The 27,855-nt window shown below is 43.3% G+C and overlaps 1 protein-coding gene across 8 annotated transcripts; it reads right to left on the reverse strand.

The window, feature by feature from the left end:
* Positions 1 to 111: 111 nt before the first annotated feature.
* Positions 112 to 27,837, reverse strand: LOC139550930 (carbonic anhydrase-related protein-like). 8 transcript variants are annotated; one of them, XM_071362212.1, is made up of 11 exons: positions 27,367 to 27,837; positions 27,007 to 27,027; positions 23,363 to 23,554; positions 22,936 to 23,060; positions 15,626 to 15,721; positions 13,447 to 13,509; positions 12,918 to 12,966; positions 12,707 to 12,819; positions 7,903 to 8,093; positions 2,362 to 2,472; positions 112 to 2,273 (listed from the first exon to the last, which is right to left on the reverse strand). In XM_071362212.1, exons 1-9 carry the CDS (start codon positions 27,437 to 27,439, stop codon positions 7,959 to 7,961), a joined length of 867 nt encoding a protein of 288 aa, XP_071218313.1. In that variant the 5' UTR covers positions 27,440 to 27,837; the 3' UTR covers positions 112 to 2,273; positions 2,362 to 2,472; positions 7,903 to 7,958. The 8 variants fall into 8 exon arrangements, with proteins under 8 accessions (XP_071218313.1, XP_071218311.1, XP_071218316.1 ...); XM_071362210.1 differs by having other exon boundaries at positions 2,362 to 2,477; XM_071362215.1 differs by lacking the exon at positions 27,007 to 27,027.
* Between the last annotated feature and the right edge of the window lie 18 nt (positions 27,838 to 27,855).

A 27,855-nucleotide genomic window follows, 5' to 3' on the forward strand; every position in this document is an offset into this window, starting at 1 on the left:
CCTATGTAATGAAAATATACCTACCCATACTAAATGGTAGTGATCTTTTTCAGTGGTGTAATGGTAAATTGAACTGGCTAGATAGTTGAAATAACACCAGTGACAAATGTATTACTACTAACAGTTTGACCTTTATTGTTAAGTTACAGTAAGAGTAATCTTTATCATCATCATCATCATCATTATCACATTAGTCAGTACAAGAACTACAGAACCTTAAAATGTCTAAAAACATCACAACAAAATTCAAGTCTTCATTGTTTCATTTTCATAGCCTATAACCCTGTGCTGTACTGTGTTGTCTATAGCCCTTAAAAGGTAATTTACCTTTGATGGATGTCTCCTTTGTTTTTACAAGAAAGGGCACACTGTGGTCTAATCGTCTATTGTCATGCTTCCTATTGCTAGATAAGCAGATATCGAAAAACACAAAAACACTGTGTTTAATACTGCGAGGACAGGAGCCAGAAGCTGACGGAAATATCTCAACAAATATCAGCCTGTGAGACATCTGAGATTATACGGCATTAAACCTGACCTGAGGTCATTAAACCTGACCTGCCCATGTATATTATACAGAACTACATATGTTTCTGCTTGTTAGTGTGTTTCCTATTCTGAGAGACAGTGCGGTTTTAACAGCATCTTTCTTTAAAGTAATGTACTGTACATTTATTTTCCATATTTTGAAAATCCCTAGGAACAGGTGTTAGTTCATTAACATTTTTCTACTTATTACACAACCTGCATGACAGTACAGTACAATGACATGCCCCAAGCTAAGTATAAAGCCTGCACAAATCCTATCACAAGGACTACATTCCACCAATAACCCCACTATCACACCAGTAAGAATGCATGACCAATCCAGCGCTTCCATCTAGTATACTACTGTTAGTGTGGATATTGGATCAGAGCCAATCATGTCTCTCCTTCCAGAGCATGGAGACATCTTGTACCAGCCAACAGCAAATGGCTTTGTTCCAGGTCAAAGGTGAAGCCAGCTGGTTGGTCTGTCAGCGCTACCTTCATCAACAGAGTAAAATCGTGCCTTTGTGAGCTCCCTCCAAGTCCAGTAGCTATAAATTGTAACACCAGATAATGTGATTTAACCACAGAAATGTGGACCATTATACTGGTAGGTACAGGTGTGGCTCTACAAAACGTTGGCATTTTTGAGCTAACCTGGTATGTGTATGCCGTCATCTTCTTTTTACAAATCTTAATCGAATCATTAATCGAGACAGGCTTCTGTCATCCTGGCATGCAGCCCTTTGGGGTGGACCCCCCTGTCTCAATCAATGAGAAGATTTGAAAAAGACGAGATGGTGGTGTACACATTGTTGGATTACTTCATGGACCAAACAAACATTTATTTATTTTAACAGAGCATTTTATCGATTAGAATGGACCCCCTGAAACTGGACACAGCCATTTTATGAAATGCCTGTTTCCACGATTCGAGGACGAAGATAGTATCGCAAATACCAGGTTAGTTGAAAAATCTCCAGCAACATTTTGTACAGCCACTTCTGTAACTACCAATATAGTGGTCCAAATCTGGTGTTACAATCTGTAGCTACCAGTCCAGGGGATTCAATGTAACATAACTTCCAGCCATCCAGCTGATTCAACAAGGCCATTCTCCCTCTCTCCTCCTTTTTCTCGTTTCACTCTCTTTCTCACTATGAAAATAAAAAAAGGGAATATTTTGCAGATGTTGGAACATTCCAGCAATCATGTCGCCGCTACGACTGGGTTTGGAAACAGAGGTAGCGGGTAGAGGAGCAAAGGGTTATTTTTATAAGTCCTATGTTTTGGGTTAGAGTTGTTTGACATTGTGCAATATTAATATTAATATTTTCCACTCTTAAATCCACAAACTATTATCCTGTTTTCTATGTATGCGCTATGATGGTTACAGAGCTAGAAATTACATTTTCAGGCACACTTTATGTCACATAATCCTTATGAATCCTTATACCTGTTACGCGGAGTGGAACCCATTAGCAGACTCAGACGAGGAGACTGGGATGAAATAACCAAGGTATTTATTGAAACACAGGGGGGAGATGGAGTGCAGGTCATGGGAAGCTCGGGCGGGTTGCTGGAAACCAGGTGAGGATGCTGAGGCTGGAGCGAGAGAGGTTGAGACAGGCTAAGCAGGTCCGGAGGGGATTCCAAGGGGGTAGTAGAGTGGGGAATCCAGGACAGAGTAGTAGAATGACGAGATGTGGGACTGGAGACAGGGACCAGAGTCACAGCGCGCAGAACTGTAGTGGAGAGGAAAACAGCGTCAGGCAAGGAAAACAGGCACAACAGGATCTGAATAGTAACAAACGGCTAGAAACGTAGACTGACTGAGCAGAGATTACGATCTGGCAGCGTGGAAGTGGCAAGGCTGAGTATTTGTAGAGGTCTTGATTATGGAACAGGTTGCAGCTGGTGGGGATCTGCTCTGACTCCAGCACACTTGTCTCCGCCCACACAATCACACACACACAGAGAGAGAGAGAGAGAGAGAGAGAGAGAGAGAGAGAGAGAGAGAGAGAGAGAGAGAGAGAGAGAGAGAGAGAGAGAGAGAGAGAGAGAGAGAGAGAGAGAGAGAGAGAGAGAGAGAGAGAGAGGGAGAGAGTACTGGGGGAGTGGCGGCAGGTCAAGGAGACACAGGATGAGCAGTAGAGGGCGTTGCAGGAGCAGATGTGACAATACCAGAGAACCAACTGGGTCAATAACATTTCGAAATCTGTTGATAAAAACAACATTGCGGCAGGTAGCCTAGCGGTTAAGAGCGTTGGGCCAGTACCGAGCCGACTAGGTGGGGAAAAAACTGTTGATGTGCCCTTGAGCAAGGCACTTAACTCTAGTCGCTCTGGATAAGAATGCCTGCTAAATGACTCAAATGTAAATGTTAGCAAAGACAAAAATAATACAGACTCCAAAAAGATATGGGAACGGTTCTTTTTTTTTTTTAAAGGCACAAAGGAATATCATGGATATAAAATATCACTTATCAGAAGATAAAATCTCTCCTTATGTATTTTGTTAGTGTATTTGTGCTTTTGCTGAATATGCTGGTGTCATGACGTTGCCTGTTTAGGTACATAAAGCCCATTCCCCTCTCCCTGCCACTCCCTGCCTCCCCCTTTCCTCCTTCAACCCATGCTGTTGTCATAGAGAGACGTCGTAAATTCCTGAGAATCTCCTCATGGCCAAACAGTATTAGAGAGAGGGTAAACTTTCAGGACAAAGGAAATTTCTTCCACCTCACAGAGCTTGAGGTACGAACAAATTTCAATTTCCGGAAAAAGTATAAAAGATCGGTGAAGATTCCAGCTATTAACATGTCCGTTTGTCACCATGTGGGAAACTCATGGGAGACTGTGTGGCTACATTACCATACAGCTGTTTGTATAATAACCTCAGATATGAGGTTTACATCTGAGTGTTGTATAAAATTAATGAGTGAGTATGATACTGTTTGTATAATTGTGTAATATGATTTTGGACTGTTTAATGAAGAAAAATACAAATCCCTTTTGATTTGAACTAAATCCGAGGACCTGCCCCTGAGCCAGTTGGGTCAGACATCCTGGGACAGCCCCTCTCTGCAATCCGAATAAAGACCCAACTCTGAGAAATTATCAGCAGACCATGTTTTTTCTCCATAGGAGGAGAACGAAGGTTAAGTACCATTGCTGAATCTTTAACCATACCACGTGGTTAAACTCTTAGACGAATAAGAACAAGTCTTTGATATTGACTACTAGTCTGCAGCTAGGAATTCGGTATCATTGAACGCGAAGAAAGACAACCGCCGAAACACCCATTCTATAACGAATGTCACTCTGAACTATCCACAATAACCAAGACAGAGACAGAAGAAACTCCAACAGAAACTAACTTTTCTCCAGCGATCAAGACGACACACTGAGCGTAAATATATATATATTGATTGCAATTGTTCCCGAATGAGTGAGCGTTCATGTGTAAAGGATTAGCATGTCAATTGTTATAGTTATGAACTAGTCGACCCACAATTTTCCCTTTGTCTAACAAGCCGCCATGCCGGTTCAGCCCACTAGGGCATATTTCTCCCATCATTTCATGTAACCATTTTAAGTTTGTTTGTTTGTTTATGCATTTCTGTGAATTACTTAGTTAGTAATAAATAAATGATTTAAGACAATTGATGTATGGATGACTCATAGTGAAGACTGGGTTCGTGCAGATAACCAACAATTTACGACGTTTGGAATGAGACTAACGTGAGGTAAAAATAAATAAATCATTAATCAGAAGACTATTGATCAGATATGAAAATATCTGAAAGGTTATATTGGGAAATTATAACTTTGTAATCTGACTACTTTCCCTGGTGCCCCCGAATTCATAGTTAATTAGTTACGTTATTAACCAGTTGATCGCGTAATAACTAATTACAGGAATCTTTGATATAAACTATAAGTCTTCAATTTAATGATAGCAAAGACACGACACTGGTTTTTCTAGTTGGTTATTGTTTGTTGTATTTTATTTGTTGTGGCCCATTGGGCACGTGTATAGTTTGGTATACTGTATGGTTGTTTTGAGTTAAATAGGAAAAAATGAAATAAATGGTCTATACAAAAAATATATATAAAATCACTTATGCAAATTATTTGATGTAATTGTAACAAGCTAAGTTAGTGCATGCAATTATGCAGTACTGTCAAACTTTTAGTATTTCCATGGTAAACAGTATTGACAATTGGCAGACCCATTTAACTACCTGCATTTACAAATGTGCTACAATGTAATTACATGCATTATTACCTTATGATTAACAAGTAATGGTTTGGTAATATAATTTAAGGTATTGCTGAATTGTGCAATTTGAGTCAACAGTCAGGTCCCCTTCAGAACCCCCTTTCTCTATCCCTTCAGAACCCCCTTTCTCTATCCCTTCAGAACCCCCTTTCTCTATCACTTAAGAACCCCCTTTCTCTATCCCTTCAGAACCCCCTTTCTCTATCCCTTCAGAACCCCCTTTCTCTATCCCTTAAGAACCCCCTTTCTCTATCCCTTCAGAACCCCCTTTCTCTATCCCTTAAGAACCCCCTTTCTCTATCCCTTCAGAACCCCCTTTCTCTATCCCTTAAGAACCCCCTTTCTCTATCCCTTCAGAACCCCCTTTCTCTATCCCTTCAGAACCCCCTTTCTCTATCCCTTCAGAACCCCCTTTCTCTATCACTTAAGAACCCCCTTTCTCTATCCCTTCAGAACCCCCTTTCTCTATCCCTTCAGAACCCCCTTTCTCTATCCCTTCAGAACCCCCTTTCTCTATCCCTTCAGAACCCCCTTTCTCTATCCCTTAAGAACCCCCTTTCTCTATCCCTTTAGAACCCCCGTTCTCTATCCCTTCAGAACCCCCTTTCTCTATCCCTTTAGAACCCCCTTTCTCTATCCTTCCTTCTTCCTCCTCTATTCCTCCTTTTCCTGGCCCCTCTCAGGTATGGGCAGGTAATATCCCTTACCAAAGAGACAATACTCCACTATCTCTCCCGCATTTCTCTCTGTAGCTACACTGTTTCACAGTGGTGTAAAGTACTTAAGTATGAATACAATAAAGTACTACTTAAATCGTTTTTTGGAAGTATCTGTACTTCACTATTTATATTTTTTATAACTTTTACTCCAAAACATTCCTAAAGAAAATATATTTTTAACTTTTTACTCCCTTACATTTTCCCTGGCACACAAAAGTTGTTTTCTTTAAATCAGGCAGGACAGCAATATGGTGCAATTCACACACATCAATATAACGTGTTGTCATCCCTACTGCCTCTGATCTGTCGGACTCACTAAACACAAATACTGTGTTTGTCATTTATGTCTGAGTGTTGGAGTGTGCCACGGTCTGTCCGTAAATTAACATAATAATTTAAGGAATTAAATTCCTTAATATAAGGAATTTGAGTTTTCCATTTACTTTAACTTTTTACTTTTACTCAAGTATGATATGAGTACTTTTTCCACCACTGTATTTAAGTACATTTAAAACCAGATACTTTTATACTTTTACTCAAGTAGTATTTTACTATGTGACTTTTTTACTTGAGTCATTTTCTATTAACGTATCTTTACTTTTACTCAACTATTATACAACCATTTCCACACAGTTTGTTATACTTAGCCGGTAGCTACTAAAACATCTGTCAAACTACCAAACAAGTGCCCCTTGGCTCTCTGATACAGTCATGTTCTTTCACTCACACTATTTGCGTAATGCAGTAGAGGCCAAGCCACACTTTGTCCCTGTGCCCTCGGTTCAGCACATCCAAATCCATCCACTCAAAATGAGTAATTTTCTAGTTGTTTCCAAGGTGTTCCCAATGCGAGCTCTAAAATAGATATCCCTCCGCTCCACACACAACACCACAGCTAGTCCCAGATTAGTAGAAGAACTGGGTTAGCTCATCATTACTATAGCTCTGACACTGCTCCTGTGTTTAGTGGTGCCATTATTATTTTACCTCTGGGAAATGCCTGGCCTATTTCTATTAAACTATGACTTCCAGGGCATGACAATATAGCCCCGATTTCATTTGAAACATGGTTATTTTTGTTGTTGTGGTATAAATGACTTCCCATCAGGTTTGAACCTGGTTTGTGGTTGTGAAGAGCGATGGTATCTAGTAGTCACACAGATGTCATAAACACTTGAAAATATCTATACATATATAAAGTACACTCTATATACACAAAAGTATGTAGACACCCCTTCAAATGAGTGGATTTGGCTATTTCAGCCACATCTGTTGCTGACAGGTGTATAAAATTGAGCACACAGCCATGCAATCTCCATAGACAAACATTGGCAGTAGAATGGCTTTACTGAAGAGCTTAGTGACATTCAACGTGACACTATCATAGGATGCCGGCTTTCTAACAAGTCATTTTATCACATTTCTCCCCTGCTAGAGCTGCCCCGGTCAACTGTAAGTGCTGTTATTGTGAAGTGGAAACATCTAGCAGCAACAACAGCTCAGCCACAAAGTGGTAGGCCACAAAAGCTCAGAGAATTGGCCCGGCAAGTTCTGAAGCGCGTAGTGCATAAAAATCATCTGCCCTCGGTTGCAACACTCATTACCGAGTTCCAAACTGCATCTGGAAGCAATGTCAGCACAATAACTGTTCATTGGGAGCTTCATAAAATGGGTTTCCATGGCTAAGCAGCCGCACACAAGCCTAAGATCACCATGCGCAATGCCAACCGTCAGCTGGAGTGGAGTAAAGCTCTGGAGCAGTGGAAACGCTGCAACGGACAAATCTAGGTTTGGCGGATGCCAGGAGAACGCTACCTGCCCCAATGCATAGTGCCAACTGTAAAGTTTGGTGGAAGAGGAATAATGGTCTGGGGCTGTTTTTATTGGTTCAGGCTAGGCCCCTTAGTTCCAGTGAAGGGAAATCTTAATGCTACAGCATACAATGACATTCTAGACCATTCTGTGCTTCCAGCTTTGTGGCAACAGTTTGGGGAAGGCCCTTTCCTGTTTCAGCATGACAATGCCCCCGTGCACAAAGCGAGGTCCATACAGAAATAGTTTGTTGTGGAAGAACTTGACTGGTCTGCACAAAACTCTGATCTCAACTCCATCGAATACCTTTGGATAAATTGGAACGCCGACAGTGCCCGACCTCACTAATGCTCTTGTGGCTGAATGGAAGCAAGTCCCCACAGCAATGTTCCAACATCTAGTGGAAAGCCTTCCCAGAAGAGTGGAGGCTGTTATAGCAGTAAAGGGGAGACCAACTCCATGATTTTGGAATGAGATGTTCGACAAGCAGGTGTCCACATACTTTTGGTCATGTAGTGTATTTAAAAACCATGTACTTGGTATTTACATGGTTGACATTTACCTGTTAAACGTGGGGCTAAAGATCCCCCGTGGAGGATGGACGGGGGAAGGGGGGTGTCACTGGAAGGCAGCCCGGACGGTCCTGTCGCTGAGGGGCTGAGAGGGGCGGAAGTTGTCTCCCAACATCCCGTCGTTCCCCTCAGGTAGATCAGAACCTTTCAGATGGGACCTGAGCCTCCTGAACTCCTCTATCTGGGAGAGATGATGAAAAGAATGGCGAAGGTAAAGAGTGGTGATGGATTAATTAAGATAAGTATTCAGTCTAGTTTTGATCAATGTTCTGTCTAGCTGCACTGCGGCTGCCCTCTGCTCCAGCCTTTACAAACCTAATGTGGATAAAAGCATAAGACATATGTCCATCTTGTGTGGACTAATAAAGTAGAGTGTATTCAGAAAGTATTCAGACTCCTTCACTTTTTCATATTTTGTTACTTTAATTCTATCAATTCTAAAATTGATTAAATTGTTTTTATCCGTCATCAAACTACACACAATACCCATAATGACAAAGCATAAACAGATTAGATTTTTTGTGAATTGATAAAAATGTAATAAAAAGGAAATATGACATTTACATTAGTATTCAGACTCTTTACTCAGTACTTTGTTGAAGAACCTTTGGCAGCGATTACAGCCTCGAGTCTTGTTGGGTATGACGCTACAAGCTTGGCACACCTGTATTTGGGGGGTTTCTCCCATTCTTCTCTGCAGATCCTCTCAAGCTCTGTCAGGTTGGATGGGGAGCGTCAATGCACAGATATTTTGAAGTCTGTTCAGAGATGTTCGATCGGTTCAAGTCCAGGCTCTGGCTGGGCCACTCAAGAGACTTGTCCCAAAGCCACTCCTGCGTTGTCTTGGCTGTGTGCTTAGGGTCATTGTCCTGTTAGAAGGTGAACCTTGGACACAGTCTGAGGTCCTGAGGACTCTGGAGCAGGTTTTCATCAAGGATCTCTCTGTACTTTGCTCCGTTCATCTTTTCCTCGATCCTGACTGGTCTCCCAGTCCCTGCCGCTGAAAAACATCCCCACAGCATGATGCTGCCACCACCATGCTTCACCATAGGGATGGTGCCAGGTTTTCTCCAGATGTGACACTTGGCATTCAGGCCAAAGAGTTCAATCTTGGTTTCATCAGACCCGAGAATCTTGTTTCTCATGGTCTGAGTGTCTTTAGGGTGCCTTTTGGCAAACTCCAAGTAGGCCTTCATGTGCCTTTTACTGAGGAGTGGCTTCTGTCTGGCCACTCTACCATAAAAGCCTGATTGGTGAATTGCTGCAGAGATAGTTGTTCTTCTGGAAGGTTTGCCCATCTCCACAGATGAACTCTGGAGCTCTGTCAGAGTGAACATCGGGTTCTTGGTCACCTCCCTGACCAAGGCCCTTCTCCCCCGATTGCTCAGTTTGGCCAGGTGGCCAGCTCTAAGAAGCATCTTGGTGGTTCCAAACTTCTTCCATTTAAGAATGTTGGAGGCTCCAGAAATGTTTTGGTACTCTTCCCCAGATCTGTGCCTCGACACAATCATGTCTCGGAGATCTATGGATGATTCCTTCAACCTTATGGCTTGGTTTTTGCTCTGACATGCACTGTCAACTGTGGGACCTTATATAGACAGGTGTGTGCCTTTCCAAATCACCACAGGTGGACCCCAATCAAGTTGTAGAAACATCTCAAGGATGATCAATGGAAACAGGATGCACCTGAGCTCAATTTCGAGTCTCATAGCAAAGGGTCTGAATACTTATGAAAATAATGTATTTCTGTTTTTGTATAAATTTGCTAATATTTCTATAAACCTGTTTTCACTTTGTCATTATGGGGGTATTGTGTGTAGATTGATGAGGGGAAAAAATAATTTTATTGATTTTAGAGTAAGACTGTATCGTAACAAATTGTGGAAAAAGTCAAGGGGTCTGAATGCTTTCCGAATGCACTGTATATCTTATATCTGATCTTATTTATTGTTTTCAGTGTTCTGTACATGTTGGCATTCTACTGTATGCTTAGGCTAAGAGCTAATTTCTTCCTGTCCTGGTCTATTTTACAGACCTCTTTCCAGCTGAGTCTGGTCTTGTGTGTGTAGCAGTAAAATGACAGACGTTCTCCGTTAAGATTTTCATTGGGTACTGGACTGGACACCTAGCTCTAAGCTAATAGTTATCTGGTTGGATGGTCAGTCAGACTTTGCCAATGCAGGAGGATAGTGTTTGCCCGAAACAAACAAGACAGATGGATTCAGTAATACAGGATTTTATGAGGCACAGCCAACTAACTACTTGACAACAGTACAGTTTCATAGAGCTGTCTGCATAAACAGAGCCATTAACAACCATTATCAGATGAATCAATCAATACTGATGACTCATTTACTATCAATAAAATGCACTGAAAGGTGTTTTATTTGTTCTGGCTTCCTTAGATGGTACACATACGGAACATGTTGTACTTTTCATAGTGCTTTTAGTCAGTAGTCAACAGTTATAAAACAATGCTACAGCTGGGAGATGGGAAAATCTACATAGAATATTCCATTGAACAATGATTTACCATCACAGCACAGGTTTAAAGGTGTTCCTAAACAGGCTGCATATTGGGTAACTGCCCTCCAGAGTTTATATAACACTGAATTATAGGATCTCTATGAGCTGTCCTGTGTTATTTACTGTATGTGAATAATTGGTCGCTCAATACGTATGAACAATTCATTAATCACTCTGTTTTTTAGCTTTATGATATTTCAATTCGTGCCTTTGCTCTCCACCATAACCTTTCCGTCCTCTCAAAGGGAGGTGTCTGGCCTTTACATGAAAGGCTTGCTCAGAATCAAAGCCTCTGTAGAAAGTGTGCTGACTTGGAGAACAAACTGTATTGTGCAATGCTGTTGAATCAGAAGTTGGGACCTTGCTTCATAAATATGGGCTTATAAGTGCCAAATCAATCACAACACTGTATTTTACCTTCTAGCAGAACACACACTTCAATGCAGGTAGCTAGAGCAACCTCAATATCTAGGAGCTGGTTTGAATAACACTTGGTATAAAAGCAATACGGCCACTTGGAGGGCTAGCAGGTGCCATCACCATTGACATGTGAAGGGATAAGACCTAGGGGTAGGACCTGGGGCAAGGGTCTAGAAGCCAACATTAATCAATTCTTTATTATTTGCCCCTGCTGGTCATCTATGAATATTTGAAGGTCTTGAAAAATGATCTGGCCTTAATGGCCACATGTACTCTAAAAGCATCACCCAGTACAGCCAGAAAAGGTCTGGTTTCTCTCTAGGTTTCTTACTAGGTTCCTGCTGAAAATAAAAGCATAGACCAGCATATGCTGGTGACTAGTGCTGGTTTTGCTGGTGACCAGCCTTCATTGTGTTTTGGACACTTTGATGCTGATGACCAGCTTATGCTGGTATGCTGGTGATGCTGTGATGCTGGCAACCAGCATATCATCATAAGTACCAGCATATGCTGGTCACCAACAAAACAAGCATCAAAGTGCTTAAAGATGCACTATGACGAAATCGCTCCGCCATTTCCTGGTTGCTAAAATTCTAATAGTTTCCCTAATTTCTGTTTATGTGACAAAACTAGTAAGAATCATTGTACCATCTACTGTGAAATATATTTTTCATAACCAAAAATATTGTATTTTCAGCTGTTTGAGGCTGGTATACAAAACCGAAGGATGGCAGACATATACATAGCGCCCACATAGAACAGATCTACCGCTTCTTACTTCCGTTCAATGAGAATGACAGATCTATAACACACATTTCTATGTAAATTTTAGGTTACCCAAAAAGTTACATATTGCAGGTTTAATTACTTAAGACAATACATTACATACATCATAAATGAAGGCCTAGTTTTTCCCTAATACAGTGGCCACATCAGGACTGGAAGTCACATTATGAACTTTAATTCATCCACAATCTGAATTCTGAATGACTACTAATTCCAACTACTAATTCAGATTGGATTAGTTGAAAAAAATTGAATTTATCTTTGTGTCACATGAGATTAATTAATCAGTCAATGTACATGCAAAAACAATCGACCTGCAGGGCCTCCTGAGTGGTGCAGTAGTCTGAGACACTGCATCACTGTGCTAGCTGTGCCACTAGAAATCCTGGTTTGAGTCCAGGCTCTGTCGCAGCTGGCTGCGACCGGGAGACCCATGGGGCGGCCCACAATTGGCCCAGCGTCGTCCGGGTTAGGGGAGGGTTTGGCCGGCTGGGATGTCCTAGTCCCATTGCGCTCTAGCGACTCCTGTGGCGGGCCGGGCGCACGCACGCTGACACGGTCACCAGGTGTACGGTGTTTCCTCCAACATATTGGTGCAGCTGGCTTCCAGGTTAAGTGGGCAGTGTGGCTTAGCTGGGTCGTGTTTCGGAGGACGCACAGCTCTCGACCTTCGCCTCTCCTCAGTCCATACGGGAGTTGCAGCAATGGGACAAGACTGTAACTACCAATTGGATACCATGAAAAAGGGGTAAAAAAAAAACATATGGAACTGCAATAGAGCATGCTGGAAAATATGATCTTTATGGTTGTGGTTTTGCTTGCTAGACCATGCTGGTCAAACCAGTTTGACAGCTAGACCATTCTGTTCGGCCAGCTATACCATGCTGGGTAGGGTAGGGAGTTTTCCCTAGCCATTGTGCTTCTGCATCTGCAATGCTTGCTCTTTGGGGTTTTAGGATGGGTATCTATAAAGCACTTTGTGAAAACTGCTGATGTAAAATGGGCTGTATAAAATACATTTAATTGATTAATTGAGCCAGACCATTGTGTCAGACGGCCTACCTGTAACTGTGAGATGGTGAGTGGGTAGCGGTACAGGATCCAGGTGACGCTCTCACTACATGGAGGGGTGGTCAGGGAGCCCTCATACACCCAGTAGTCTCTCAGGAGAGGGTCTGGAGGGAGTAACAAACACATGCCCATGTCTTCATCTAATACTGTGTCACACCATACATGCAAGCAGGAATCATACACAATTAGATGAAGGACTCACCAGGAAGTAGTGTGTTGGGATTGAAGCACGGTATGATCTTGGTCTTCCCCTGTACAGATAGGTGAACACACAAAAATATTTGTTGACCTGCTTCGTTTGTAATGTACTGTTTATTTCGCCACCATGTTTGTCATGACTGTATTATTGCAGATCGTCTGTATTACTGGAGCTCCTTCTTCACATTCTGCATCAACACTTCACCTGTCTAATCTGAAATGTTTCAGATGGTTTCAAGTCAATCTGGAGCATTGATTCCATCAGGTTTAATTGGAAAATCAACAAATGGATCAATTGCTGCATGCTCCAATCGTTGCAACTCTACTGATTTTCTGTTAACTGCCTAGTTTGATTGTCTATGTACTGTATGTCTTCCTCTATCTCTCAGTTAAGCATTGGGCATCTACCCTGTTAAGGTCATATCAGTAATTTCTCATAACCTCTGTCCTCTCATCACCATGACAACTCATAACCATAACATCATCACCATAACAATATGACTTGGTCAACAATGTGGATGCCAAGATCTTACCTTGTATTGTAGGTCCTGCAGCACTTCTGTTATGGCCTTCAACCCCAGATGCTCCTTCCCTATCTGAAGGAAACAATGTCAAAAAGAGGTCATGAAAGATGGTCCTAACAGATCAACGTAATGTTATGATGTTAACACATCTTAACATGGGGCTGTTGACGTGTTTGGAGCATCCTGGAAGGATGTGAAAATGGTGAAAAAATACTAAATTATCATACTTGAGTAAAAGTTAAGATACTTTAATAAAAATGACTCAACTAAAAGTGAAAGTCACCCAGTAAAATACTACTTCAGTAAAAGTCTAAAAGTATCTGGCTTTAAATATACTTATCAAAGTAAAACTCAATGCTAAAATATACTTAAGTATCAAAAGTAAATGCAATAAATACTTTCAAATTCCTTATATTAAAGGGATACTTTGAGATTTGGGCAATTAGGCCCATTATCTACTTCCCCAGAGTCAGATGAACTTGTGGTTACCCTTTTTATGTCTCTGGAAGGTAGGTAGAGTTAGTCTCTGGAAGGTAGGTAGAGTTAGTCTCTGGAAGGAAGGTAGAGTTAGTCTCTGGAAGGTAGGTAGAGTTAGTCTCTGGAAGGTAGGTAGAGTTAGTCTCTGGAAGGAAGGTAGAGTTAGTCTCTGGAAGGTAGGTAGAGTTAGTCTCTGGAAGGTAGGTAGAGTTAGTCTCTGGAAGGAAGGTAGAGTTAGTCTCTGGAAGGTAGGTAGAGTTAGTCTCTGGAAGGAAGGTAGAGTTAGTCTCTGGAAGGTAGGTAGAGTTAGTCTCTGGAAGGTAGGTAGAGTTAGTCTCTGGAAGGAAGGTAGAGTTAGTCTCTGGAAGGTAGGGAGAGTTAGTCTCTGGAAGGTAGGTAGAGTTAGTCTCTGGAAGGAAGGTAGAGTTAGTCTCTGGAAGGTAGGTAGAGTTAGTCTCTGGAAGGAAGGTAGAGTTAGTCTCTGGAAGGTAGGTAGAGTTAGTCTCTGGAAGGTAGGTAGAGTTAGTCTCTGGAAGGAAGGTAGAGTTAGTCTCTGGAAGGTAGGTAGAGTTAGTCTCTGGAAGGTAGGTAGAGTTAGTCTCTGGAAGGTAGGTAGAGTTAGTCTCTGGAAGGAAGGTAGAGTTAGTCTCTGGAAGGAAGGTAGAGTTAGTTTCACGAGCCAGTGCTAACTAACATTAGCTCAATGACTGGAAGTCTATGGGTATCTGCTAGCCTCCACTCATTGCGCTAACGCTAGTTAACAATTGTGCTAGCGCTAGTAAGCAACTTCCTTCAAATCGCTCGCAGAGACATACAAATGGTATCCACAAGTTAATCTGACTCTGGGGAACTAGATAAAAGGCTTCATTGCCAAAATCCCGAAGTATCCCAAACCAGACTGCACAATTGTATTTATTATTGTATTTACGGATACACTCCAACACTTAGACATCATTCACAACCCGAAGCATTTGTGTTTTGTAAGTCCGCCTGATCAGAGGCAGTAGGGATGACAACGTGTTCTCTTGATAAGTGTGATAAGTGTGTGAATTAAACAATTTTCCTGTCCTGCTAAGCATTCAAAGTGTAACAAGGACTTTTGGGTGTCAGAGAAAACGTTTGGGAGTAAAAAAGTACATATTATCTTAACCTCTACGGGATCGGTGTATTATCTTTTACCAGATCTAATGTGTTATATTCTCCTACACTAATTTCATATTTCCACAAACGTCAAAGTGTTTCCTTTCAAATGGTATCAAGAATATGCATATCCTTGCCTCAGGACCTACAGACAGTTAGATTTGGGTATGTAATTTTAGATGAAAATGGGAAAAAGTGTCAGATCCTTTTAAGGAATGAAGTGAAGTAAAAGTAAAAATGAAGTGAAGTAAAAATACTTAAGTAGTACTTCAAAAATATTTTTACTTAGTTACTTTACACCACTAAGTGTTTGTCCATTCATATATTCAGTCATTGCCTCAAGCTAGTTCATATCAGTCAAATGTTATCATGGTTATTTCAATGTGGTGGTTTTTCTCAGTACAATAAAAAAAATGTATATTTAGTGTCAAAGCTTTAGTGTCAAAGCTGATATGAATATGATATGATATAAATTACAGTAATAATAAACCAAGTGCCTAACAAAACCATACAGAGCATGAGAAGAGGGGATTCGCATATGACTATAGACTGAGACCAAAGCAAACAATACCTGCACAAACAGAGCGATGATGAGAACTCCGTTCTTCTTACCCAGGGCTTCCTCCACACTGTTGAACAGGGTTGTGTTCCAGTGGATCAGATGGAGCTGGGGGGGAAGCGCATGTATTGTATTGTACAATATTATAGTGAAGCTGATCACAAAAAAGATTAACCACATACAGTATGATATTCAGGTAAAGAAAGAAAGAGAAAGAAAGAAAGAAAATGAAAGAAAGAAAGTAAACGAAAGAAGGATGGGCAGAGGGAGGCTGCAGAAGACAGGGCCGAGACAGAGCAGGTGTACGGGACGTAAGGGCACTCTACAGTTTGAAATAGAGCACAAAACACCTTTGATAGAAAAGGAAGCTTATAAAGCCAAACCACCATTGGCATAGCCTCTTCAGGCCCTTTCAAACGCGTCAATGGCCTGAGTGATGTGTAAATATATTCTACAATTCACAACCTCTCTTTCGCCATCGCCATCTGGCTTGGATTCTCTGTCGACACGACCACGTCTGAGCAGACCCCCTCCGTCTGAGCAGACCACCCCCCGGGCTACTAACTTTAAACGCCGCGTGCTAGCTTAGTGGAGGCCTCCCTGCTCCATCTACGGCTGCCCCCTGGACACTATGATCACTTGGCTACATAGCTGATGCATGCTTGACTGTCCATTAATTCACGGTACTCCATTCTGTTTATTTGTGTTTTATCTGTCGGCTCTGTGCTTTAACTCAGGATCTGTGTGTAGTTAATCCGACCCTCTCTGCCTAGTCGTCGCCATTTTTACCTGTTGTTGCTGTGTTAGACTAGCACCCTGTTATTGCTGCTGTTATCTTACCTGTTGTTTTAGCTATCTCTCCCAATCAAGACCTGCAATCACTTTATGCCTTATTGTATGTCTCTCTCAAATATCAATATGCCTTGCATACTGTTGTTCAGGCTAGTTATCATTATCATTGTTTTGGTTTGCAATGGACCCTGTAGTTCCACTCTCCGTACCTCTGATACCTCCTTGGTCCCACCCCCCACACATGCGGTGACCTCACCCATTGAGACCAGCATGTCCAGAGATACAACCTCTCTTATCATCACCCAGTGCCTGGGCTTGCCTCCGCTGTACCCACGCCCCACCATACCCCTGTCTGCACATTATGCCCAGAATCTATTCTACCACGCCCATAAATCTGCTCCTTTTATTCTTTGTCCCCAACGCTCTAGGCGACCAGTTTTGATAGCCTTTAGCCGCACCCTCATCCTACTACTCCTCTGTTCCTCGGGTGATGTGGAGGTAAACCCAGGCCCTGCATGTCCCCAGTCACCCTCATTTGTTGACTTCTGTGATCGAAAAAGCCTTGGCCTCATGCATGTCAACATCAGAAGCCTCCTCCCTAAGTTTGCCTTACTCACCGCTTTAGCACACTCTGCCAACCCTGATGTCCTTGCCGTGTCCGAATCCTGGCTTAGGAAGGCCACCAAAAATTCTGAGATTTCCATACCCAACTATAACACTTTCCGTCAAGATAGAACTGCCAAAGGGGGAGGAGTTGCAATCTACTGCAGAGATAGCCTGCAAAGTTCTGTCATACTTTCCAGGTCTATGCCCAAACAGTTCGAACTTCTAATTTTAAAAATTAATCTCTCCAGAAATAAGTCTCTCACTGTTGCCGCCTGCTACCGACCCCCCTCAGCTCCCAGCTGTGCCCTGGACACCATCTGTGAATTGATCGCTCCCCATCTAGCTTCAGAGTTTGTTCTGTTAGGTGACCTAAACTGGGATATGCTTAACACCCCGGCAGTCCTACAATCCAAGCTTGATGCCCTCAATCTCACACAAATCATCAAGGAACCCACCAGGTACAACCCTAAATCCGTAAACATGGGCACCCTAATAGACATTATCCTGACCAACCTGCCCTCCAAATACACCTCTGCTGTCTTCAATCAAGATCTCAGCGATCACTGCCTCATTGCCTGTATCCGCCACGGGTCCGCGGTCAAACGACCACCCCTCATCACTGTCAAACGCTCCCTAAAACACTTCTGCGAGCAGGCCTTTCTAATCGACCTGGCCCGGGTACCCTGGAAGGATATTGACCTCATCCCGTCAGTTGAGGATGCCTGGTCATTCTTTAAATGTTACTTCCTCACCATATTAGACAAGCATGCTCCGTTCAAAAAATGCAGAACCAAGAACAGATATAGCCCTTGGTTCACTCCAGACCTGACTGCCCTCGACCAGCACAAAAACATCCTGTGGCGAACTGCAATAGCATCGAAGAGCCCCCGCGATATGCAACTGTTCAGGGAAGTCAGGAACCAATACATGCAGTCAGTCAGGAAAGCAAAGGCCAGCTTTTTCAAGCAGAAATTTGCATCCTGTAGCTCTAACTCCAAAAAGTTCTGGGATACTGTAAAGTCCATGGAGAACAAGAGCACCTCCTCCCAGCTGCCCACTGCACTGAGGCTAGGTAACACGGTCACCACCGATAAATCCGTGATAATCGAAGACTTCAACAAGCATTTCTCAATGGCTGGCCATGCCTTCCTCCTGGCGACTCCAACCTTGGCCAACAGCCCCGCCCCCTCCGCTGCTACTCGCCCAAGCCTCCCCAGCTTCTCCTTTACCCAAATCCAGATAGCAGATGTTCTGAAAGAGCTGGAAAACCTGGACCCATACAAATCAGCTGGGCTTGACAATCTGGACCCCCTATTTCTGAAACTGTCCGCCGCCATTGTCGCACCCCCTATCACCAGCCTGTTCAACCTCTCCTTCGTATCATCTGAGATCCCCAAGGATTGGAAAGCTGCCGCGGTCATCCCCCTCTTCAAAGGGGGAGACACCCTGGACCCAAACTGTTACAGACCTATATCCATCCTGCCCTGCCTATCTAAGGTCTTCGAAAGCCAAGTCAACAAACAGATCACTGACCATCTCGAATCCCACCGTACCTTCTCCGCTGTGCAATCCGGTTTCCGAGCCGGTCATGGGTGCACCTCAGCCACGCTCAAGGTACTAAACGATATCATAACCGCCATCGATAAAAGACATTACTGTGCAGCCGTCTTCATCGACCTGGCCAAGGCTTTCGACTCTGTCAATCACCATATTCTTATCGGCAGACTCAGTAGCCTCGGTTTTTCTAATGACTGCCTTGCCTGGTTCACCAACTACTTTGCAGACAGAGTTCAGTGTGTCAAATCGGAGGGCATGTTGTCCGGTCCTCTGGCAGTCTCTATGGGGGTACCACAGGGTTCAATTCTCGGGCCGACTCTTTTCTCTGTATACATCAATGATGTTGCTCTTGCTGCGGGCGATTCCCTGATCCACCTCTACGCAGACGACACCATTCTATATACTTCCGGCCCTTCCCTGGACACTGTGCTATCTAACCTCCAAACGAGCTTCAATGCCATACAACACTCCTTCCGTGGCCTCCAACTGCTCTTAAACGCTAGTAAAACCAAATGCATGCTTTTCAACCGTTCGCTGCCTGCACCCGCACGCCCGACTAGCATCACCACCCTGGACGGTTCCGACCTAGAATATGTGGACATCTATAAGTACCTAGGTGTCTGGCTAGACTGCAAACTCTCCTTCCAGACTCATATCAAACATCTCCAATCCAAAATCAAAGCAAGAATCGGCTTTCTATTCCGCAACAAAGCCTCCTTCACTCACGCCGCCAAACTTACCCTAGTAAAACTGACTATCCTACCGATCCTCGACTTCGGCGATGTCATCTACAAAATAGCTTCCAATACTCTACTCAGCAAACTGGATGCAGTTTATCACAGTGCCATTCGTTTTGTTACTAAAGCACCTTATACGACCCACCACTGCGACCTGTATGCCCTAGTCGGCTGGCCCTCGCTACATGTTCGTCGTCAGACCCACTGGCTCCAGGTCATCTACAAGGCTATGCTAGGTAAAGTGCCGCCTTATCTCAGTTCACTGGTCACGATGGCTACACCCACCCGCAACACGCGCTCCAGCAGGTGTATCTCACTGATCATCCCTAAAGCCAAAACCTCATTTGGACGCCTTTCCTTCCAGTTCTCTGCTGCCTGCGACTGGAACGAATTGCAAAAATCTCTGAAGTTGGAGACTTTTATCTCCCTCAACAACTTAAAAAATCTGCTATCCGAGCAGCTAACCGATCGCTGCAGCTGTACATAGTCCATCTGTAAACTACCCACCCAATTTACCTACCTCACCCCCCATACTGCTTTTATTTATTTACTTTTCTGCTCTTTTGCACACCAGTATCTCTTCTTGCACATGATCATCTGATGATTTATCACTCCAGTGTTAATCTGCTAAATTGTAATTATTCGATTTATTGCCTACCTCATGCCTTTTGCACACATTGTATATAGATTCTCTTTTTTTTTCTACCATGTTATTGACTTGTTTATTGTTTACTCCATGTGTAACTCTGTGTTGTCTGTTCACACTGCTATGCTTTATCTTGGCCAGGTCGCAGTTGCAAATGAGAACTTGTTCTCAACTAGCCTACCTGGTTAAATAAAGGTGAAATAAAAAATAAAAATATATGTAACAAAGTAATGAGCTTTAAAAGCCCTGACCCGAAGTAACCTGTTTTTATGTGAATATAACAAGTCCCTCTTTCTCAAGGCCATCAGACTGTTAAATAGCCATCACTAGCACAGAGAGGCTGCTGCCTACATACACAGACTGAAATCATTGGCCACTTTAATAAATGGAACACTAGTCACTTTAATAATGTCACTTTAATAATGTTTACATTTCTTGCGTTACTCATCTCATATGTACAGTTGAAGTCGGAAGTTTACATACACCTAAACTCAGTTTTTCACAATTCCTGACATTTAATCCAAAGTAACAATTCCCTGTTTAGGTCAGTTAGGATCACCACTTTATTTTAAGAATGTGAAATGTCAGAATAATAGTAGAGAGAAAGATTTATTTCAGCTTTTATTTCTCACATCACATTCCCAGTGGGTCAGAAGTTTACATACTCAATTAGTATTTGGTAGCATTGCCTTTAAATTGTTTAACTTGGGTCAAACATTTCACGTAGCCTTCCACAAGCTTCCCACAATAAGTTGGGTGAATTTTGGCCCATTCCTCCTGACAGAGGTGGTGTAACTGAGTCAGGTTTTTAGGCCTCCTTGCTCACACATGCTTTTTCAGTTCTGCCCACAAATTTCCTATGGGATTGAGGTCAGTGCTTTGTGATGGCCACTCCAATACCTTGACTTTGTTGTCCTTAAGCCATTTTGCCACAACTTTGGAAGTATGCTTGGGGTCATTGTCCATTTGGAAGACCCATTTGCAACCAAGCTTTAACTTCCTGACTGATGTCTTGAGATGTTGCTTCAATATATCCACATCATTTTCCTCCCTCATGATGCCATCTATTTTGTGAAGTGCACCAGTCCCTCCTGCAGCAAAGCACCCCCACAACATGATGCTGCCACCACCGTGCTTCACGGTTGGGGTGGTGTTCAATGGCTTGCAAGCCTCCTCCTTTTTCCTCCAAACATAAAGATGGTCATTATGGCCAAACAGTTCTATTTTTGTTTCATCAGACCAGAGGACATTTCTCCAAAAAGTACGATCTTTGTCTCCATGTGCAGTTGCAAACCGTAGTCTGGCTATTTTTTGGCAGTTTTGGAGCAGTGGCTTCTTCCTTGCTGAGCGGTCTTTCAGGTTATGTCGATATATGACTCGTTTTACTGTGGATATAGATACTTTTTTAACTGTTTCCTCCAGCATCTTCACAATGTCATTTGCTGTTGTTCTGGGATTGATTTGCACTTTCGCACCAAAGTACATTCATCTTTTGGAGACAGAACGCGTCTCCTTCCTGAGCGGTATGATGGCTGCGTGGTCCCATGGTGTTTATACTTGCGTACTATTGTTTGTACAGATGAACATGGTACCTTCAGGCGTTTGGAAATTGCTCCCAAGGATGAATCAGACTTGTGGAAGTCTCCAATTTTTTTTCTGAGGACTTGGCTGATTTCTTTTGAATTTCCCATGATGTCAAGCAAAGAGGCACTGAGTTTGAAGGTAGGCCTTGAAATACAATCTAGAAGAAAAAGAAACGCACACCTATTTAGGCGAGGTGCTGGCTAGTGGAGTAGAAAACTTGAAAATAAAGGAGAGCCGCACACTCTAGGAGCTCAGATGCAAAAATGTAATAGCCAACGTTTCGACGGGCAAGCTGTCTTCATCAGGGTATAATCACAAACACTGCAGGGTGACTCGTTTATATAGTGTCAAAAGACACTCAGGTGTCTGTAATCATGGCCAAGCGTGGTTTAATATCATTGGTTAATTCTCAAATATTAAAATGGCATACAAAGAACAGCATACAAAAAACAAATGGATAGCATACGATCATAGATTCATTTTAGACTACACAAGCTTACAAACAATTACAATGGCAAAAGTCACAATAATCACAAGAATGGCTTCAGATTAAAGTCTACGTTGAGACCGAAGGCCTTGAAATACATCCATCTCCAAAACTACTCAAATGATGTCAATTAGCCTATCAGACGCTTCTAAAGCCATGACATCATTTTCTGGAATTTTCCAAGCTGTTTAAAGGCACAGTCAACTTAGTGCATGTAAACGTCTGACCGACTGGAATTGTGATACAGTGAATTATTAGTGAAATAATCTATCTGTAAACAATTGTTGGAAAAATGACTTGTGTCATGCACAAAGTAGATGTCCTAACCGACTTGCCAAAACTATTTGTGGAGTGGTTGAAAAACGAGTTTTAATGACTCCAACCTAAGTGTATGTAAACTTCCGACTTCAACTGCATATACTGCATTCTGTACTTTTCTACTGTATCGTAGTCTATGCCGCTCTGACATTTCTTGTCCAAATATTTATATATTCTTTATTCCATTCCTTTACTTAGATTTGTGTGTATTGGGTATATGTTGTGAAATTGTTAGATATTACTTGTTAGATATTGCTGCACTGTCAGAACTAGAAGCACAAGCATTTCACTACACCCGCAACCATATCTGCTAAAAACACGTGTATGTGACAAATAAAATTTGATTTGATTTGTAACAGTGGCCTCCAACTTAAATAAACATGGTCAGGGCCTTGAAGCGGACAGTGTGTGTGTGTGTGTGTGTGTGTGTGTGTGTGTGTGTGTGTGTGTGTGTGTGTGTGTGTGTGTGTGTGTGTGTGTGTGTGTGTGTGTGTGTGTGTGTGTGTGTGTGTGTGTGTGTGTGTGTGTGTGTGTGTGTGTGTGTGTGTGTGTGTGTGTGCGTGTGTGTGTGTGTGTGTTTGGCCGAGACCCATACCTCCATGGGGAAGGCCTTAAAGTTGACGGTGTGTTCTGAGCCCCGCTGGTTCTCTTTGCCCCAGTGGAAGCGCACCTCATGCAGCTCGTACTCATGATCAATTTGCAACGGTCCACCAGTTACCACTGCAGACAGGAAACCCAGAGCATCATGGGAGAGCAGACACAGGAAATGCAGACCACATCAGATGATCTTGCGTTTTGAATGTAGGCTTGAATTCTGATTAAACTCTGAAGTGTATGTGCATGTCCCTTGCAGCACACAGTCATTGACTCAACTTTCTGGGGTCACGGCTAATGTAAGATCATTGAAAAAGTGCATTCAAGATCATTACTATAGTGGAGGGTTGACATAAATTCCACCTATGAATTGCTTTTATGTGTACCATGGTAATGTTAAATTAACTTTTTGGATGTGTGTTCTGCACCTGATTTGGACCTCAGCATGATGCGTATGGTGTGTCCATCGTTGATGACCTCACAGTCCCGACACACAACGTAGTTGGGTGTTAGCCCCACGTCCAGGAGCAAGGGGTCATAACGCGCCTCCCGGGAGTTCAGGTTGATGGGTGACTGGTACTCCCCATTGGCATCAGGGAACAGCAAACCCCACTCTACACCTGAAAACACGCACAACTTAGACTTACACTCAACGTCACTGACGCTTGCGTAAAGTTACAACTTCTGGGCTCTGGCATGCAGTGAGATCTCCATGCAGAGGCCTCCATGCACTGAGATCTCCATGCAGAGGCCTCCATGCAGTGCGTGGTGAATTCACAAAGTGGTGACAGAGTATGTCTAGTGTAGTGTAAATCCAGCCATTGAATACGCAAGCAGCATTAACAAAGTGTATAAGTGAGGACGCACTAATGTGTGCACATGCACACACACACACACACAGAGACACACGCATACACACGCACACCACACACACTGGAGTTAAAGAGTTCACCAATTCCTCAGTGTCACTGCGCTGAGCAGTTGGGGAGTCGGTACCAAGAATAACTGTCACCAGAGGGACACAAGGACGCTCTAGTTCGTGTTTCTTCCCACCTCTCACACTTTCTTTCTCACTTTTATATCTCCCTTTTTCCCCCTCTATTTCTTACACTGTTAGTCCCACATCTCTCCATTCTGTGTGTAAATGGTTTGTGAAAAAAATCCTCATTATTATATTCTCACATCTTTTCACACTCTGTAAGAGCACTCTGTTAGCTAGCTGTCTTAGGTCTCTGGTCTTTCCATACCATGCCCTGAATTATTTCATAGTTATTTCATATCACTCTGCTGTATGTGCAGAGAGAGTGCAAAACACAATTAATCGAATCAGATTTGAGATCAAATCTGTCAGGGACACACCCTTCTTGCAAACTATTACAGACTACAAAGGGACGCACAGCCGCGAGCTGCCCAGTGACACGAGCCTACCAGACGAGCTAAATCACTTCTATGCTCGCTTCTAGGCAAGCAACACTAAGGCATGCATGAGAGCATCAGCTGTTCCGGACGACTGTGTGTTCACGCTCTCCGTAGCCGACATGAGTAAGACCTTAAAACAGGTCAACATACACAAGGCTGCGGGGCCAGACGGATTACCAAGACGTGTGCTCCGGGCATGTGCTGACCAACTGGCAGTGTCTTCACTGACATTTTCAACATGTCCCTGATTGAGTCTGTAATACCAACATGTTTCAAGCAGACCACCATAGTCCCTGTGCCCAAGAACACAAAGGCAACCTGCCTAAATGACTACAGACCCGTAGCACTCACATCCGTGGCCATGAAGTGCTTTGAAAGGTTGGTAATGGCTCACATCAACACCATTATCCCAGAAACCCTGCACCCAAATTTGCATACCGCCCAAACAGATCCACAGATGATGCAATCTCTATTGCACTCCACACTGCCCTTTCCCACCTGGACAAAAGGAACACTTATGTGAGAATGTTTTTCATTGACTACAGCTCAGCGTTCAACACCATAGCACCCTCAAAGCTCATCACTAAGCTAAGGATCCTGGGACTAAACACCTTCCTCTTCAACTGGATCCTGGACTTCCTGACGGGCCGCCCCCAGGTGGTGAGGGTAGGTAGCAACACATCTGCCACGCTGATCCTCAACACTGGAGCTCCCCAGGGGTGTGTGCTCAGTTCCCTCCTGTACTCCCTGTTCACCCACGACTGCATGGCCAGGCACGACTCCAACACCATCATTAAGTTTGCAGATGACACAACAGTGGTAGGCCTGATCACCAACAACGACGAGACAGCCTATAGGGAGGAGGTCAGAGACCTGGCCGGGTGGTGCCAGAATAACAACCTGTCCCTCAATGTAACCAAGACTAAGGAGATGATTATGGACTACAGGAAAAGGAGGACTGAGCACGCCCCCATTCTCATCGACGGGGCTGTAGTGGAGCAGGTTGAGAGCTTCAAGTTCCTTGGTGTCCACATCAACAACAAACTAGAATGGTCCAAACACACCAAGACAGTCGTGAAGAGAGCACGACAAAGCCTCAGGAAAGTAAAAAGAGTTGGCATGGGTCCTCAGATCCTCAAAAGGTTCTACAGCTGCTACATCGAGAGCATCCTGACTGGTTACATCACTGCCTGGTACGGCAATTGCTCGGCCTCTGACCGCAAGGCACTACAGAGGGTAGTGCGTACGGCCCAGGACATCGCTGGGGCTAAGCTGCCTGCCATCCAGGACCTCTACAGCAGGCAGTGTCAGAGGAAGGCCCTAAAAATTGTCAAAGACCCCAGCCACCCCGTCATAGACTGCTCTCTCTACTACCGCATGGCAAGCGGTACCGGAGTGCCAAGTCTAGGACAAAAAGGCTTCTCAACAGTTTTTACCCCCAAGCCATAAGACTCCTGAACAGGTAATCAAATGGTTACCCGGACTATTTGCATTGTGAGCCCCCCCACCCCAACCCCTCCTTTTATGCTCCTGCTAGTCTCTGTTTATCATATATGCATAGTCACTATAACTATACACTCATGTACATCCTTCCTCAATTGGGCCGACCAATCACTGCTCCCGCACATTGGCTAACCGGGCTATCTGCATTGTGTCCCACCCACCACCCGCCAACCCCTCTTTTACGCTACTGCTACTCTATGTTCATCATATATGCATAGTCACTTTAACCATATCTACATTTACATACTACCTCAATCAGCCTGACTAACCGGTGTCTGTATGTAGCCTTGCTACTTTTATAGCCTCGCAACTGTATATTGCCTGTCTTTTTTACTGTTGTTTGTATTTCTTTACCTACCAATTGTTCACCTAATACCTTTTTTGCACTATTGGTTAGAGCCTGTAAGTAAGCATTTCACTTTAAGGTCTACACCTGTTGTATTCGGCGCACGTGACAAATAAACTCTGATTTGATTTGATTTTATTCCACAGTGTCTCTTCCTCTAGTCCCATGATGGGGGACATAAACGGGATCAAAGCTCTCCCTTCATACATCACTGACCCAATCTAAATACAGACCCACTCTGAAGTGTCTGACCTCCTACACGCGTACTTAGCCTTGTAATTAAGATGATGAAACCATGGCTTTGAATCGCAGAGGGAGCACATAGCACAAAAACATGCTTTCTGAAGCAAAGCCAGGAGTTAGTAAATGAAGCGGCTAATGTGTTACGACTACAGACAACTCCCCTCTCCTCCTTTAGTGTATGGATGACTTTATCCCCTACCAACAAGATGAACAAATGTTTTCTCAAGTCAACACCAATAACAATATGACTATTAGAGTCACTAAAAGGTCAGCTCTTGACTTAGATGTTACAATCTCTCAGGTTCTTTTCCCAGTTACTGGAAACCTTGACCCTATTACCCTAAGAGCCCAGAGGCAAATTTGAGACACACAAAGCACACAATGGAGCCCTGGACAGGAGCTGGTAAAGCTCAAAACCATGAAAGCATGGTAGCTAGACCACTACTCTCTTAGAATACCAAATCATTGGTGTGACTTCCAGAATCTTAAGTTCAGTTCGAGACAGCTAATTTGCATGATCAAGTTACCCCAATAAGGAGTGCATTGATCAAATGACCCTACCTTCTTTAAGTTCTTTACCTACTGTATGTGTGTGAGAGAGAGAGAGAGAGAGAGAGAGAGAGAGAGAGAGAGAGAGAGAGAGAGAGAGAGAGAGAGAGAGAGAGAGAGAGAGAGAGAGAGAGAGAGAGAGAGAGAGAGAGAGAGAGAGAGAGAGAGAGAGAGAGAGAGAGAGAAGAGAAAAAAGACAGAGAGACATTTCTCTTTCTGTTTATATCTGTGAAGAGAGTACTGCATTCCCATATCAATGCATGTGTTTGGTGCCAAAATGGGGAAGAAAATTGTATTTTTCTGAGCTCTGTTTTGTGTGAGAAAAAGAGTGAAAGGAAACAAAGTGTATACTAAAACCTCCAAATCCCTTACCTTCTTGATATCCCCAGTCCAATTCATCCTTCCCAGGGTAGTAGTCTGACTCCTCAATCACACTGTCTGCCATGGCTGTGGCAGTATGGAACAAGTCTTCTCACTTAACACACTTGCTTTGATTTGAAGTCAAAGTCACACTCTGGCTTTTGTTCTTATCTGTCTTCTTTTTGGTTTCTTCCTTCCTTCCTTTCTTTGTGTGGTAGGGAGGGTTTTCTGTCAGATGCCAGTGACTATGAGAGCCTGTCTTCAGTGAGGTGCTGCAGAACGGGCTGGTACAGCGGTTCAGCTCCAAATACTGATGAAGCTGATGAGGCTCAGTCCTTCAAATAGGAGAGAGTGAGTGTCCCAAAAGAACTCTCTCTCTCTCTCTCTGTGTGTGTGTGTGTGTGAATCCAGGCTGCAGTGTAGACTCTCCAACTGTAGGTCAGTGCAAGCAGCTAAGAGTTTCACAACTCTCTCTAAGCACCAGCAGCCCACAGGTCCCCA

The sequence above is a fragment of the Salvelinus alpinus genome, chromosome 23, assembly GCF_045679555.1.
Source record: "Salvelinus alpinus chromosome 23, SLU_Salpinus.1, whole genome shotgun sequence".
In the NCBI taxonomy this organism is placed as follows: domain Eukaryota; kingdom Metazoa; phylum Chordata; class Actinopteri; order Salmoniformes; family Salmonidae; genus Salvelinus; species Salvelinus alpinus.